A 16,229-nucleotide genomic window follows, 5' to 3' on the forward strand; every position below is an offset into this window, starting at 1 on the left:
TTCAAGGCTCGCTAGTTGCAATTTATGAATTGGATAAAATTTAGCACCGTGGCCAAGGAAATAGCATATTTTTCAACCTTTAAGTATCAAGAGAATTTACAAGCTAACACGACTGTACAGTTGATGCACATTCTATACATAAAAGAAGTTATAAGGAGAAAAGGGTAGCCTGTCCTGAGTGAGCGATCCATTTTGAAAATTGACCTAAAGAATAATCAGACAGACATAAGTCATCCAAATCTAAAATTGACCCAAACAAGGATAACATATAACTGCACATATAATCCTTGCAATCCAAGAGAGCATTGTCCAGACTATAAATTAAAGTTGTAACTTTGAATTCACTGATAAAGCTTCCTCCTGTCTAATACTAGAATTGGACTAAAATTTCCCACGCAATCATGATATCGGGGTCGACCGCTCCCCTACTGCCGGAAACTTCTGCTGCATACACAAAGACAATAGGTCATACACTGATAGTAAAACTTCATAAGGTCTACTAAGGTAATAGATCTTTTCAAAAGAGAATAGTAGTTCATAACCTGACATCCTTTTTTCATTTTATAGGGACGGATAACTAAATTAACAAAATCAGCACTGAGGGAGAGATATGTAGATAGAGCATCGACTACCTTTCTTACAACTAGTAATGGATTCTATAGAGTTAAAATCATATACATCTTGCTTTTTATACCAAAAAGCTTACAACAATGCAAGGGCGGTGGTTCACCGAATTTAGCAGCCTAAAACCGAATTTTAATAAGAATCTAAATTTTATACACCTATACAAGTATATGCAAAAATTTTGATATTGTCTTTTTTTTTCCTTCTGTACTTATTTATATAATAGTATTTATACAAGATATATGACTTTTAGCTTTATTTAGTAATATTATTATTTATATTATCAAGGGTTAATTCAAGTTAATAAGATGTTAGCCATATGTTTGCAATACATTACCTTGGATCTTGATGTAAAAAACTTTATTTGCTAATACGAAGATTTGAGTAGTTTAATTCGAAGTTCTAGAATATTTCTTATATTAAATAGTAAATATTCTTTATTTTTTTTAAACCTTTTTACCCGGATATTATACTTTTTTTCTACAAAGTTCAAAATTGTCTCAGTCAAAATATTATTACGTATTTTACCATTAACACTTTTTGGGGCCTCAAAATTTTTGGGGCCTAAAGCAAAGGCTTTACTAGCCTCACCCTTGAGCCACCCATGCAACAATGCAATACATTATAAGGTCCATCTCAGTCAAAAATCATATGCATCTTAATTTTACACCAAAAAGCTAGATTTAGCAAACATGTATATTTTATGCTACTATGTAATGCCTCTGCTCTTCATTCAAAACAGCTCCGATTTCTTCTTTCCAAACAGTACAAATGATACACAAAGGAACTGCTCTCCAGATCTTCCTAAATTGCATCCTTAATCTACTACTAGTAGTCTTCTCTTTGGTGTCCTAACTCCTAATCATATCTTCCACTCATTTCTTCAATCTGTTTGCTCTCCTGAATTTATACTCGTATTACTAGGAGATTTGACATTTATTCCTGAAATATCTTAATAAAACGGCCAATTTAATACCTAAACTACTAAAATTTCTATTGTCCATCTCTTCTCTTGTAACAATTTATTTCAGAGGAAGCAAACATGTAGATACCAAAACTTGCAACATTAGTAAAAGCATCCTTGTTATTTAAATTAAATGTTCCAGTACAAACTTGAAGAAAAATGTGTTCTCTCATCTGTAATGAGGTCAGTATAAACGTACGTCTGAAAAAGGATAGTTTTAAAAATAACCAATGTTTTAGCATCTCAATTTCCTAATGGCAAAATACATAAGTTTGGCACCCGAACAATGGACCAAATCCCTGTTACACACTTTCTGTGGACACAAATAATATTACACACTCAACCTTTTAAAAGTGTGTCTAACACACTGCTTTTTTCTTGACCACTTTACCTAAGTATGGGTAATGTCACGCACCAATAAAGTCGTGACACGTGTCATTAACATAATTAAATAAAACAAAAAATATAAAATTACACATATACCCTCATCTTCTCCAACCCCATCTCTTCCACCTCCATCTCCTCCTCCACGGACCACCCAAAAAATTAGAACACACAATTCAACCCAAAAATTAGGAGCCCAAGTGATTTCATCCCAGAAAGAAATAAAAACATCAAAAGCCAATAAGCCATGACTCATACCACCATATCATCACCACAACAAGGCAATTGTTAAAAAAAATGCAACAATGGCAAAGGTAGATTGAAAATTACAACTGCTTGGATATCATATCTATTGAAGCTTATCTACATCAACAAAGACATAAACGGACTATTTTCATTTATAGCTCTCTTCCAAAATTTTGTTTGTCATTTCCATGGCTGTCATCGCCACCACCAACTTTCAGAATAAAAAATTCAGCCTCCTCTTCAAAATAGATTGGAAGCTTGAGATTAATGCAAAATATGTATATTTAAGAGAAAATCAGAAAGAAAAAGAAAAAGAAGGGAGTTGGTGAGGGGAGGTGTTGGTTGGCGGAAGAGAGAGATAGAGGAAGGGTGGGGAAGATGAGGAGATTGCAGACACATGGCATAAAATAAATAATTAGACAGTATTTTTATTAGTAGACGCTTCTATCGTGGTGTTTTACACATGCTTAGTCCTGGTCAAAAGCGGTGTGTATTAGACACACTTTTAAAAGGTTGAGTGTGTAATATTATTTGTGTCCACAGAAAGTGTGTAACAGAGATTTGGTCCATTGTTCGGGGGCCAACTTATGTATTTTGCCTTTCCTAATCTCTACATCTTTATACTGCTCAAAGAGAACATCTATAAACGGCATACAAAGAAAGGACAAGCTTAAAAGCTCCAATGGAATAAAGGGTATCTCTTTCTATGCAGAGTAGTTCTCTGCTAGCATAATAAATGCAAGTTCAGAGTTTTCATCTATCAAATGTCATCGTTAATCCAGTGGTGGACCCAAAATTTTACGCAAGGGGTTCCAGTGAAAAATGACGTTAAAATAAGGGTGATTCTGGCAAGTGAGATTTGTGTCGCTCTTTTTTCGGATCATAATGCTACCAAAAAAATGAACAATTTTAAAAACTTGAGGTCGGCATTCGTTTTACTATTTTTTTTCTTAAAAAGTTGGGCAAGAAATATAAAACATTTAACAAAGATCATCAATTTAACTAAAAGTATTTAAGAATTTTTCTATTTAATTCACAATGTAATATCAACGAGCTTTCAAATTTGTTAAACTTGAACCGAAAAAGTTCTATTTTACCAAATTATTTATCAGACTCTAATGAAATCTGACAAAATCTAAAATCTTTTTCTTATTGATAAGGAACAAAGTCGTTAATTCACAAACAAAAGACAAAATTAAAGTGAGTATAACTTAAAACAAACTAACACAGACTATAGAGAAGAGAGCTTATAGAGTAAATTAATAATTTCAATGTAACATAAAAAAAAAAAGATTTGGTATAAACTAATTTAAGAGGAACTAACCTATTATAAATAATTACAATGATTGCACTTGCGTATTTTAGCAAAACTAATGTAAGATTTCACATTGTAGAAATTTTTGATCTTTTAAAGTAAAATAGAAGGTACAATTAACTTACCTGATCAAAAAAAAAAGAAAGAAGGTACAATAGCTCCTTTTGGATTTGAGTAGAAAAACTAAGTATAAAATAAAATAGAAAACAAAGTAGTAGAAAATAGAGATAAAAAAAAAATTTAAAACACACTAAGGGGAGTAAGCTAATTAGCTAACAAGGCTATCTTCATAATTTAAAAAGAAAAAAAGAAAAAGGGAAAAGAAGAATAAACAAAAAGGCTAGCTTGCGAGAAATTTGCGACAATTAGGATTCGGATGCCCGACTAACATAAAAGTTTGAACTCAATTGACCATCTTTCCACAAGATCACCTTAGGTCAAGTGGATTCAATTAAAATTTATATCGATATTTTACAGAATTTAACTTATAATAAAATACCAAATTTTTTCGATGAAGCGGGTTTATTTGAACCCTCTTGACCCTACGTGGGTCCGCCCATGTGTCAATCAATTAACGCAGGATGATGATCAAGTTAAAGTGGCCAAGCTTTCACCAAAATCAACTATGAGATGACTTCATTTATTTCTGCTTGGTATCAAAAGCACAAACTATTACCGTTGACTTAGCATGCATATTCTGACTAGACAAACTCAAGTAATTACCGGGGTAGCAAAGGATGAGCTGTGTGCAAGAAACTTGACAAACTCCTGCTTCTTTATTTCAAAGTTGAACTTTGCATGGTCCAGCAATGTTTGTTCTCTATGTAAATCTTCCAGAAATCTATCCCTTTTCCACTTCAGCTCTTTCAACCGGCTCTCAGTATCAAAATAGTTTTCAGGCAGATTTGACCTTCCGGAACTCTTTGGAAATTTGACCTCTACTTCACTTTACGCAAAAAGTACAAGAGAAAGAGAACCCAAAAGATTCAGTGATGCAATCAATAAAACAATAAAATATGCTGCATACTCAAATACATCTGATATATATATAATATATGCATATGAGAAGACTAAAATGCAAAATAACTGATAGAAGCCGTTCAGGTAACTTGAATTCAATTGTGGGCCACCAAGACAGTGTTAACTTTAGAAAAGGTATGCCATTTAAAAATCCATAAAATCCATCCGACCATCTACAGAAAGTAATAATTTCTTCACACCAAAAAAACAGCTGAAACAAACTGGTTAAGGCAAGGTATTGATTGGCAGCGTGTTCAAACAAACGGGCGATTTTCTTCCCCAGTTTTTTTTTTAATGGCAAAACATTTCAGTTGCTACAACCTCTATAACCCATAGAATATATAAAGGCACATAGCTCCATTGAGAAACTACAATGTAAAATAGTTTTTTTTTTTTTTTGAAATGGAACTTACTAACTGATGGGTTGAACAACAATGTAACAATAAATGACCGCATCCTCCCTCAGCATCTAACACATACAATACTGACTCACACGCCCCAATGCATCTCGTCTTTGTTGTATGGATAGCCTCCCAAATCGCACACCACGTAAAGAATGCCACTTCTTAGGTGATTTAGTTTTCCATATTGATGCATCTGGCCTTCTCTAACTACCCCCGAGGGCCTGCGCAAGCGTCTGTATTGTGAGTTCACCAGAGAAATACTTGTTCCTGCTCTCCTAATCGTTTTTTGTTCCTCCTATATTCCTGTAAGGATTCATCAACTTTATCCCATTCCAACTTGGAATATCTCCCAAGATACTAGATCCATCTCTTCTAAGCATTTTTGGCACGTTATCAACCATGATAGAGAAAGTTAAGCCTCACATCATACATCAAGCAGAAATGTATTGAATTACTACTGCCAACTCCAAATGGGAAAAATTGTGAAAACTCTTCTGCAGATAATTATATTATAGGTCATCTTTCCTGATTAACTACTAAAATGTGTTATAAACTCTTTTCTTCTTTCCTTTTTTCCTTTCAGGATAACTTATTCATTAAAGATAGCCTGTTAATCATTTTGCAATATACATGCAATAAACAAAAAATGTAACAAAGGCTACCTGCAGAAGCTTTTCTGTAGATGTAATGTAACAAACGAAGAACATGTTTTCATACACCATTCTAGACCGATTGAAAGAGGAAGTTCATGAAGGTTGAACTACTGAACTCCACAAGGCCAAGCAACGCGGTCACAAGGTCAAAAGTCAATAACACCAGCTTCCCAGTTAAGGCGCAAATTTATAGACCGGGTATATTACTTGACACTCAAAGAGGAACAAGTTTATAGGCAACCAATCCTTTAGGGTATCATCATCAAACAAGCTGAATTTAGAAAAAAATAAAAAAAAAATGAATGAAATACAGATATATCACTAGTTAAGAAAGCCTCTTTACCTGTTGCCTAGGGCAAATACACCATTACTCTTTATAATCCCACCATCCAAAGATATGGCTCCATGTGTTATGACAGTTAGTGCCTGCAGCATCTCTGTCCTTGTTTTGTATACTTGCAACCGTGAGAAGAGTTTATAGAAGAGAGTCTCTCTCAAGCCATGACCAGTGCTTGTAGCACAATATAAGTTCGCACTGTCAATATTGATCATATTAACAGCAAAACCAAGGAAACCAGGAGGAGTTTCCCCATTGGGCAATCTTGGCTTCATTAAAGCTAGCCTCCTCTGAGGGTCATCAGCAATGAATGCACCTTCATATGGTCTAATTTATAACCCAAAAAAAAAGAATAAAAGAAAAATGGAAAGAGAGTAAAGAGGTGTTAAAGATAATCAGCAGTTGCAAGAAGAGATCATTTTAACCTCAAACCTTAAGTTCCCAAGACAGATAACAAGAAATCGGGCATCCAAAGCCCTACCAATTGAAGCTCCAAGGGCATAGAGACCAGAACTTTTGTTTATAAAACCTTCCTTATCATAAGTTTCCAGTGCTTTAATTCCATCAGGTGTCTTGCAAACAACTGCTAACATGGTTTCTAGCCCCAGATAATCTGAGAGCAACCTGCATTTCAGAGATTAAGATACAAATGCCAATCATGATACAGAACGAACTTCCATTATTTGCCTACTTCTTTAAACATCATGCTTCCATCATTTTCTGTTCACGAAATGCAGAGAATTACTCAGATTCTAACTCCTACATCACGCCAAGACCTATTTTCAAGCAAAGAGAAGCTTATTTTCATACACAAAAGAGTCTCAACATGCTAAGGGCTTGTTTGGCAACTAGAACTTTTATGTTTCCCTTTTCTCCCCTTAAATTCTTACCATTCTCAAGAAAATGTTTCCCTTTCCCCTTAGAGAGGAACATAATGATGTGTTCGTATATGCTTTGACACTACATAGATGTGAAATGAAACCACGTTTGGAAGGAAAAAACATCTTCATCTACCCAAAGAAGAAGAAGAAAAAAATAAATCATCGCATGACAAAGAAGCAAGAGCTGTGATGGACTTAACCATGAGACACCCCCGTAGCTAATCTGTTCCGTGATCTTAAACCATGCATGACTTGATATATATTTCCAGCTATACAATAAAAAGGCCCAAAATAAGGATGTGCAAGAGACTCGATTTTTTTCTAGGTAAGTAAATGTAAAAAAGTGAGAGAGACTAGAGAATTTAATCAATAGTCAAAGCCCACTCTGATCTCTAGATCACCAGCAAGTCCTACACATTTTCTGATCAAATCTACATAAAAACTCATATAACCAAGTATGCCTATTACATGCAAAACATTCCTTTATGGTAGATGGGATCCGATTTGGACCAGAAAGCCTTCTGGTGACTCAGCACTGGAAATAGAAGGGTCTTTCACCATCGGCAAGGAGGAGGAGGAAGAAATTGAACGACAAGAGAGGAAGGGGGGAGGGGGGGGATGACCAACACCTGATTCTTATTGGAATCCAAACAAAATTTGGAACCCTTTGTTTGGTAGTTGGCAGAAGTAAAAGGGTTTATCTTATTTAACTTCACAGTATCAACCGTAGGTAGTGGGATTCTAGTGGGCTGTTGTTGTATCAACTGTAGGTAGTGTTCCGAACAATGGGTTATCCCCAGATCAGTTTGTAAAAGCAAACGACAACAATAACAACAATAATAATAATAATAATAATATAATAGTAAATAATAATAATAATAATAATAACAATAATAATAATACTAATAATACTATTATGATCATACAAACACGTCTAATTAATCAGAAAATAATTAATGCAAACACATCTAAAATTTCTGGAAACAAAAATCCTTTTGGATACAAAATGAACCCAATGAAGAGACATTTAGCCTACTTCCATTTCCGTTTGTCTCGATTTACTTGACTATTTTCCTTGGAAGGTAAAATTTTAATTTCCTAGAATATATTATAAGCTAACATGTTATAATATTTGGAACATGTTCCTCTCTATTTTTGGACTAGCCTGGGTCAAGCCTAACAGCATCAAGGAAGCATATGAATGTTGGTGTTCATGGAGAGTTGGTAAATCCATCAAAAATATTTGGGTAATGGTACCTGCTGCTATCTTTTGGTGCATCTGGAATGAAAAGAACCGTAGATGTTTTGATGGGATCTCAACTCCAATCCATGTAGTCAAAGCAAAATGCTTATTGAATTTGTTTAGTTGGCTAAATCAGGCACCTGTAACTAGTTCTGTTCAATTTTTTGATTGTGTCTGCTCCTTAGTGATAGAATAGTTTTTTGTGTATATGAACAGACACCATCTCTCTTAATTGTAATCTTTTGCCTGCATCCGCTGGATGCTTTTAATGAATTTTCCTTACTTCATCAAAAAAAATATATTATAAGCTAACATAGATAATACCATATATTATCTTAGCCTTACAAATATCAACTTTCACTTCGACTATACCTGTGACAAATTCAAAGACCAGAACATAGTCAAACTTTCTGTCTTAACCTTCATGCAGCCACATGTCATCTTGATTGAGCGTGAATAAATGGTATAATTTCTAGAATATGGCTGGAGAAAACTAGCAGAGAATTTGGATTTAAGACAACAAAAAATCGTGGAACAGCTTCTTCTTTTTGGTAGAAAATGCAAGCAATTACTGGATGATATGTGAAAGTAACCTGCTGAGATTATCGTCATCAACCTTCCCAAGCAAAGCAACAATTCCCATCACGTCCTTCAGTAACGGAAGATGAGTAACCTGAGGTCCATGATGAGTTTTCAGCTGGCAATAGATGCCAGCTGCAGATTTATCATGTTTTAGAATTCGTTCAATGATCTCCTCTTCATTCCGCCTATTGGAAGATTCCTTATTTTCAGAACCAGGTTCACTTGCTGATTGATACCTGCCAAGAGCAACTACAGTACCACACAAGCACAAGAATTTAAAATTGAGAAACAGTGAAAAAAGGAATGCTAAAAAGGGAAAGACAAAATTAAACTGAATGCTATAGTACACATGGAGTACTTTCAAATAAGCAATACCCAACAATTAAACCCATGGAGAAGATATTAGGCCCCTGTCAGATCGTTTAAACAAGCTGATGGCCGACATTTCACGCTACAGGTAATCACAATATCCATATATACTTGAAACGTGAAACACAACCCTTGATATGAAGATCTTACCATGTTTGATTGTTCCCTTCCATAAAGACAAGCGTAAAAGCATAATATTCTAGGATACTGAAAATATCCATATATACTTGAAACGTGGAACACAACCGTTGATATGAAGATCTTACCATGTTTGATTTTTCCCTTCCATAAAGACAAGCGTAAAAGCATAATATTCTAGGATACTGAAAGAACAAAGTAACTACAGTGCCTTTTAAAAGTTTACACATGCATTTTGCAGCAACCTACTAAACATGAAAAGAAGGAAACAGTACCTTGTACAGAAGGAAACAGTACCTTGTGTGTCTAAAATTGAATCATCCAATATGTTCTTCTGAGCCTTTAAGAATTTGATATTATCTTCATGGTGTTTAATTTTTAGACCAATCTCCTGCATTGCATCTTGAAGTTTCTGCAGTAATTAAATGATATAATTATTAATATTGATCCATCTATTTCACAATAACTAAAAGTCCATTATTATCTCAAATAATCGCTGTAAATAGATATATCTATACCTAAAATCAAGATTATTGTGCATGTTCCATCCATGCATGATAAAATAAAATAACCTGTTCAGATATCTTTCATAATCTTAACAACCTTGGAATTGCAGATAACTGCCTCAGCAGCTCCATTTTGCATCGTGTCGCGGTCTCCAGCAAAAACAGAGGAATTAATCTGACCTCCTTGATTGAACTTTGGTGGATCATGCACAGCTAGTGCCTTAGGACTGATAGGTAGCTGGAATCAAAGAAAAATAAGAGCAAACATCAGTATTTAGAGTTGCTTATCAAGAAAAGATTAAACAAGTGGCTATTCATAATGCCCTAGAGTCTCCCTCCATATCTACCATGTAACAAGTACGACATGTAAATTGTACTTCAAGCCACTTTTTATCTTTGTTTCATTTAGGAGGAACATACAGTATACTTTCCTTCTGAAAATATATATTGAAGGTTGAACATGCATATTTCAAATACAGGATGCCAAAAGTTTCTGCAGCCGATATACCATAGATAGAAAGAGGTCTAGACTGATGCTGTAGTTTTAATTTAACAGCCCACATTTTTAGTAAATTTAGAGCACGTGATCAACTATTTAGCAATGGAAGACAAACTTGACTATTTCAGGTACTAGTGCAAATACTGGCTTCAACTTTAACAAATGAAAGTGCTTAGAAGCTAAGTCCCTCAAGGTTGCAGGTATGAAATTGAAATTGGTAAAGGGAAACGGCAAAGGGATTGATATTATTGTGTTCAGAAAGAAAAATGGTTCTCAAAATGAAAAATCTGCTCATAAGTGCATTCTCAAACTGTTTGAAGAGAAAGGACAACACAAATATAAAGTGAAAAAAGAAATGGTAGTAGGACTCTCAGGTTTCCACAGTCAAATAGCAAGCAGATGAATACCAGCAGACCAATATCCACCACCTAGACCCTTCCTAGCAACATCATAGCAAGTCACCGAAACCCTTAGCCAACCTCACTATTGCAGCATATCTTGCAGAAGATTACTCTCCTATATCCCAAGTGCGAGCAGTCAAATGGATTAGAAAAAACTAATAAAATAAGGCAGAGACTAAATAAAAATCTACGATATCTTGAATGCAGTCCTCAATTATTTCCCAACCACAAGATCAACTCCGGTTTACATGCCATTTTTTAAATAAGTACGCCTGTTTACATGCCACTACTAGACTTAACAAACACAAATACATTAAAACAAACTTGAGGACCTTCAATAATGTAATCGGATCCAATGTCAAAAAGAGCATGTTTGCTCCCGCAGATCAAGTTGGTTAGCGTGAAACTTGACAAAGTTTTTCCTCTTAGTTATATCCATTGTTGCTCTCTTCCGATGTGAATCTAAAAAGAAATACAACTGTCTTGTGCATCTAGCCTCTAGTAGTTCTTGAAAATTAATGCACAACTACAAGATAACTTGCAGCTTTGACAAAAGGTAACAAAGTACTAAAACAATTAAACAGAATACTTAAAGTGAACTGTCACATTCAGGCATGGGGATAAAACCAAAAGCATTTGGAAATCTTCAACTTTCCTCCAGGTGGCCTTCATTCTCAAAGAAGGCAGGCCCCAACTCCTTCGTTTGTTTCGTCCTAATTTCAGCTGGCAAATCTTCTCAATACAAGTTGATGGGCAATGTTTATTCAACTTGGCAGCCTCGTTAATGCCGCCAGTTTTGTTTGATTGCAAATGTCATCATCTAACTTAGGGCATTATTATGGTGCAAGGACCACGTAGCACAGTCATTAGCAAGTCATGCAATGTTCCGGCAAAATGGGTGCAACAAGCGCATTTCTCTGATAAACTGTGATCTGAAGAATTAAATTAGGTCGTAGTCTGAAGATTCGTTATATTAAATGCAAAAAGAATTCGCCGGGAGACTGAATCCACCTATAAATTGACACTATCTTGAGTAGCATCTTTAAGATGTAGGTTTTAGAGTTAGGTTTACTGTTAGGTTATCGGTGAGATTATATAGTTAAAAAAGTCTCGAACCTTACACTTGAGCAAACCTCTCTCTGAGCTCCTTGTGAGTGTATTATCAGAGGTTATTCTCTCTCCTATTACTTTCAGATATTATTAGAGTGTCGTGTGTCGTCTCTAATTTTGTGCTCTCCTTGTAGCCATCACTAAAATAGTGAATTGCTTCTCTCAACTTGTGGACGTAGGTCTTATTGACCACCAAACATGGGTAAAATGTTTGTTATTTCTGACACCATCCTTAGTCAAGGGCTATTTTTAAGTTATTTTAATTCTTAGTGAATGAAAAGAAAAGGAACTCTGGTTCAAAAATGAAAGCGAAGCATAAAATTTCAGTACCTTGAGAGTCAATATATGGGCTAGAAAAAAAAGTGGTGGATTTTATGAGACTTTTCTCAAAGCTCAACCTTTAAAGAAAAAGCATCCCCCGGGCCCGCGCGCTCTTGCTTTGAAAATTCCCATTTCTGCTGGATCCTGACATCCTCCTTAATTCCTATGTGATCGTGAAATATATATATATATGCAGTTGGATATCATAGAAGGTCGAGATCAGGTAAAATCTCTAACTGGAGCCCTAGATTCTCTGATTCATACTACATTTATGATACCTTAAGCTAGCAGCCAAAAAAAGCATCGAAATTCACAGGAGAATTGTATCAGAATACATGCATGACCTAATTTCCAGTGTCTATTAGCATTAATTAAGTGTTTTTATGGTTTATATGTCTTAGCCTCAAACTCTAACACAGAATGTGCGTTTTCAATAGAAGCAGCAGTCAAAGAGCCTTCAGCTCACTGAACAGTCTAAGGTAAACGAGACCAAAAAAAAGAGGAAAACTAGAGTACCTGCACGTTCTCGCCGTCTATGGACATTCTCCGTTGGTCGCCGGTCATCGTTGAGTCGACGGAGATTGCGAGCAGACTGAGAAAGGCGGCAGTGCACAATGCGCGTGTGTTTTGACAGCAAAGAGAGAGAAACAGAGGAGGGATTGGGGCATGAAATGAAGGCCGTTTGGCTCTTATTGGTGCCTAAAAACTGACTCGTACGCTCTACACGTGTACAAATATTTGAAATTTGACATTTCATTTTTAACCTTTGTGAAAAAATTGGATTTTCGAAATCTTCTCTACACGTGTACATTTTCAAATACAACAACAACAACGACCCAGTAAAATCTCACAAGTGGGGTCTGGGGAGGGCAGTGTGTACGCAGACCTTACCCCTACCCGAAGGGGTAGAGAAGCTATTTCCGAAAGACCCTCGGCTCAAGATAATAAAAAGACAAAATGAGAGAATATTAGATTCACCATGGAGATTATAGAAAACATAGGAACATAAAATGCAGAAAAGTGCAAAGCAAAAACGATGGCTAGTAAATGGATCATGCGTCGAAAAATAGAAAATAGTAAGACACGACATTGCCCCTAGCTATATTATACAAAACCCTACCGTATTAGGCTCAGAAAGGTACAAAGTAACGCAAGACTCAACTACCTCCTAGCCTACAACCGTAATACTCGACCTCTACAACTTCCTATCAAGTGCCATGTCCTCGAAAATCTGAAGCCTCGCCATATCCTGCCTGATCACCTATCCTCAATACTTCTTTGGCCGCCCTCTGCCTCATCTTGTGCCTTCCACAACCAGCCGCTCACACCTCTTTACTGGAGCATCTGGGCTTCTCTGTTGTACATGCTCGAACCATCTGAGCTTCGCTTCCTGCATCTTGTCATCAATGGGAGCCACATACACATTCTCTCGAATATCATCATTCATAATCTTCTCCATCCTAGTGTGCCCGCACATCCACCTCAACATCCTCATTTCTGCTACTTTTATCTTTTGGATATGTGAGTTCTTAACATGCCAACACTCAGCCCCATACATCATGGCCGGTCTAACCACCGCTTTATAGAACTTACCTTTAAGTATCGTTGGCACTCTCTTGCCACACAAGACTCCAGAGCTAACCTCCACTTCATTCATCCAACCCCAATACGGTGTGTGACATCCTCGTCGATCTCCCCTCCCCCATAGATAATCGAACCAAGGTATTTGAAGCTGCCTCTACTTGGGATAACTTGTGACTCAAGCCTCACATCCACGTCCACTTCCCCCGACTCAGCACTGAACTTACACTCGAAGTATTCCGTCTTCGTTCTGCTTAACTTGAAACCCTTAGACTCAAGAGTCTGTCTCCAAACTTCCAATCTCTCGTTAACACCAGCTCATGACTCATCAATCAGAACTATGTCATCGGCGAATAACATGCACCATGGCACCTCCCCTTGAATATGGTTTGTTATCGCATCCATCACCAGGGCAAATAAGAACAGACTGAGCGCAGAGCCTTGGTGTAACCCCATTTTAACCGAAAAATGCTCAGAGTCGCCTCCTACTATCCTAACCCGAGTCTTAGCCCCATCATACATGTCCTTAATTTCCATAATATAAGGAACTGACACACCCTTTGCCTCCAAGCATCTCCAGAGAACTTCTCTAGGAACCTTGTCATACGCTTTCTCTAGGTCAATAGATACCATGTGCAAATCCTTCTTTCTCTCTGTATACAGTTCCACCAACCTCCTAACAAGGTGTATAGCTTCTGTGGTGGAGCGACCCGGCATGAACCCGAACTGGTTGTCGGATACAGACATTGTCTTCCTCACCCTCGCTTCAACCACTCTCTCACATACTTTCATGGTATGACTCAGTAATTTGATACCTCTATAGTTGTTACAACTATGGATATCACCTTGTTCTTATACAATGGAACCACCGTACTCCACCTCCACTCATCTGGCATCCTCTTCGCCTTAAAAATAACATTAAACAACCCAGTCAACCACTCCACACCTGCTCTCCCTACACACTTCCAAAATTCCACCAGAATCTCGTATAGCCCGATCGCTCTGCCCCTACTCATCTTACACACTTCCATAGCATGTACATTTTCAAATATATGCTTATATATAGAGAGAGAAAATATTGAAGTTTTTCGGAGTAGCGCTCTAAAGTAAGATATAGTGTTGGCTCGAAATAATTTAAGGTAAAAATTTATTCACAATCACAAATGATAATTACTAAATTGAGTTGAAAAATATGATATAGCGGTGGTGATATATTGTGCATTCATTTGATTGATGTAAACATCGAATTTAGATAAAAATAAAAAAATTATATTAATTATTATTAGTGAGTAACGTTACAAATTATATATTTAGGTAATGAAGATTATTTCAGGGGTAAATCTAAATTATGGCGTAATTTTCATAAATTATAATATTGCATATTAATTCATTAAATTGATCATGCATTAATCATTGATTCAAATTCATATTTCTACATATTCAACTTTCAATGTTGCCCCCTTCCCCCAACACCCCAACACACACACTAGGACGAGATGTAACTTTACAATCCTAATAAGCGTAAAACAAATGTAGTGTTACGCAACGCCTTCCTGATGTTCTTTGGAAGGGCAACATAAGGCTAAGCAACCGATGTCAGTGCGGTTGTTGTCCGCCAATGAGGTCCCTCCGCACGCTAGACTAGATTGTCAGTGCCGTGCGGGAAAACCAATGTCACGAGCAATTGCGGAAGCTGAGAGAGAATTGGGTTTTGAATTATGATGATGATTTTATTGATGACTGAAATGCTGATTACAAAAGATGTGGTGTCGAGGGGGAGAGACACCAAAAAAATGCTTGCTTGAAAATGTTTGATTGTTTGGTCCCCCTTAATAATGCTTAAAAAAAATAAACCAACATTACATGACTAGTCCTAATAAAGTTGTAGAAGTACACTGAAATGGAAATGATGTAAACTAGCCTATAATTACAATAAAAAGGACTTAGTTTATTACAAGGTAGAACTAAGTCCGATGGCAGCAACTTTGTCTTGCGGGTCAGGGTCTGGCGCGCGTTGCTGTGGGCGCGCACGACACTTACTGTGTTGGCCTGAGGCTGAGCACTGGTGCTTGGCATCAGGGTCTGTGCACGAGGCGCTGCTGGAATGGGCCTGCACCTGGGCGCTGGCGAGGCATCAGGATATGCGCGCGCGACATTGTCAGGGCGCGCAGCGCTATTGTCATTGGCCAGCCCTTGGGAGCTGGCGAGAGGCATCGCTGGGGCGACAGAGGCGCATGCGCGCTTGTCACTTGGCGCAGCCAAGACCACGGGGCCGACCATGGCGCTAGGTATTGTGAGGCTTGCTAGGCCGCCATGGGGCGCGATCAAGGGGTCATGAGGCGTGTCTGGAAAGCAGCCCATGACATTCTCCCCCACCTGAGTTGGAGCCGTCCTCGAATGCTTATGATGATGATGATGATGATGATGCTTCTGGTGGTTGTTGGATGGGAGGTTTGCGCCCCTCTGTTCTGTGAGCTTGCTGTTGTAGCGACGCAATGATTTCATGCGGCTGACATGGAAGACTGGATGAATCTTCCACCAGGATGTAGTTTTCACCTGGTATGTGGACTTTCCAATGCGTTTTCCAATGGGTAGAGGCCCGATGTATTTTTGTTGCAGGCGAGGGTCATGGGTCCTCTCTGCAAACAAGT

The 16,229-nt window shown here is 37.2% G+C and overlaps 2 protein-coding genes across 5 annotated transcripts; both read right to left on the reverse strand.

Moving 5' to 3' along the window:
* Nucleotides 1–260: 260 nt before the first annotated feature.
* On the reverse strand, nt 261–12,660 carry LOC104224658 (protein DEFECTIVE IN MERISTEM SILENCING 3). 4 transcript variants are annotated; one of them, XM_070171070.1, is made up of 8 exons: nt 12,514–12,660; nt 9,764–9,904; nt 9,458–9,572; nt 8,665–8,902; nt 6,380–6,571; nt 5,954–6,274; nt 4,257–4,479; nt 261–441 (listed from the first exon to the last, which is right to left on the reverse strand). In XM_070171070.1, exons 1-8 carry the CDS (start codon nt 12,559–12,561, stop codon nt 400–402), a joined length of 1,320 nt encoding a protein of 439 aa, XP_070027171.1. In that variant the 5' UTR covers nt 12,562–12,660; the 3' UTR covers nt 261–399. The 4 variants fall into 4 exon arrangements, 3 of the variants coding, with proteins under 3 accessions (XP_070027171.1, XP_009774640.1, XP_070027172.1); XM_009776338.2 differs by having other exon boundaries at nt 261–444; XR_710399.2 differs by lacking the exon at nt 261–441 and adding an exon at nt 4,967–5,178 and having other exon boundaries at nt 3,879–4,479.
* Nucleotides 12,661–13,896: 1,236 nt separating this feature from the next.
* On the reverse strand, nt 13,897–14,325 carry LOC138888146 (secreted RxLR effector protein 78-like). Its single transcript, XM_070169960.1, has one exon. It carries the CDS (start codon nt 14,323–14,325, stop codon nt 13,897–13,899), a length of 429 nt encoding a protein of 142 aa, XP_070026061.1.
* Nucleotides 14,326–16,229: the final 1,904 nt, after the last annotated feature.

The sequence above is a fragment of the Nicotiana sylvestris genome, chromosome 3, assembly GCF_000393655.2.
Source record: "Nicotiana sylvestris chromosome 3, ASM39365v2, whole genome shotgun sequence".
In the NCBI taxonomy this organism is placed as follows: domain Eukaryota; kingdom Viridiplantae; phylum Streptophyta; class Magnoliopsida; order Solanales; family Solanaceae; genus Nicotiana; species Nicotiana sylvestris.

Coding starts and splice junctions, on each gene's coding strand:
- LOC104224658 (XM_009776338.2), bottom strand. CDS start 12,561: ATGACCGGCGACCAACGGAGAATGTCCATAGACGGCGAGAACGTGCAG. Junction 6,572..8,664: donor GATGACGATAATCTCAGCAG/GTTACTTTCACA, acceptor TCTGAAATGCAG/GTTGCTCTCAGATTATCTGG. Junction 445..4,256: donor GCTCATCCTTTGCTACCCCG/GTAATTACTTGA, acceptor TTGTGTATGCAG/CAGAAGTTTCCGGCAGTAGG.
- LOC138888146 (XM_070169960.1), bottom strand. CDS start 14,325: ATGTCTGTATCCGACAACCAGTTCGGGTTCATGCCGGGTCGCTCCACC.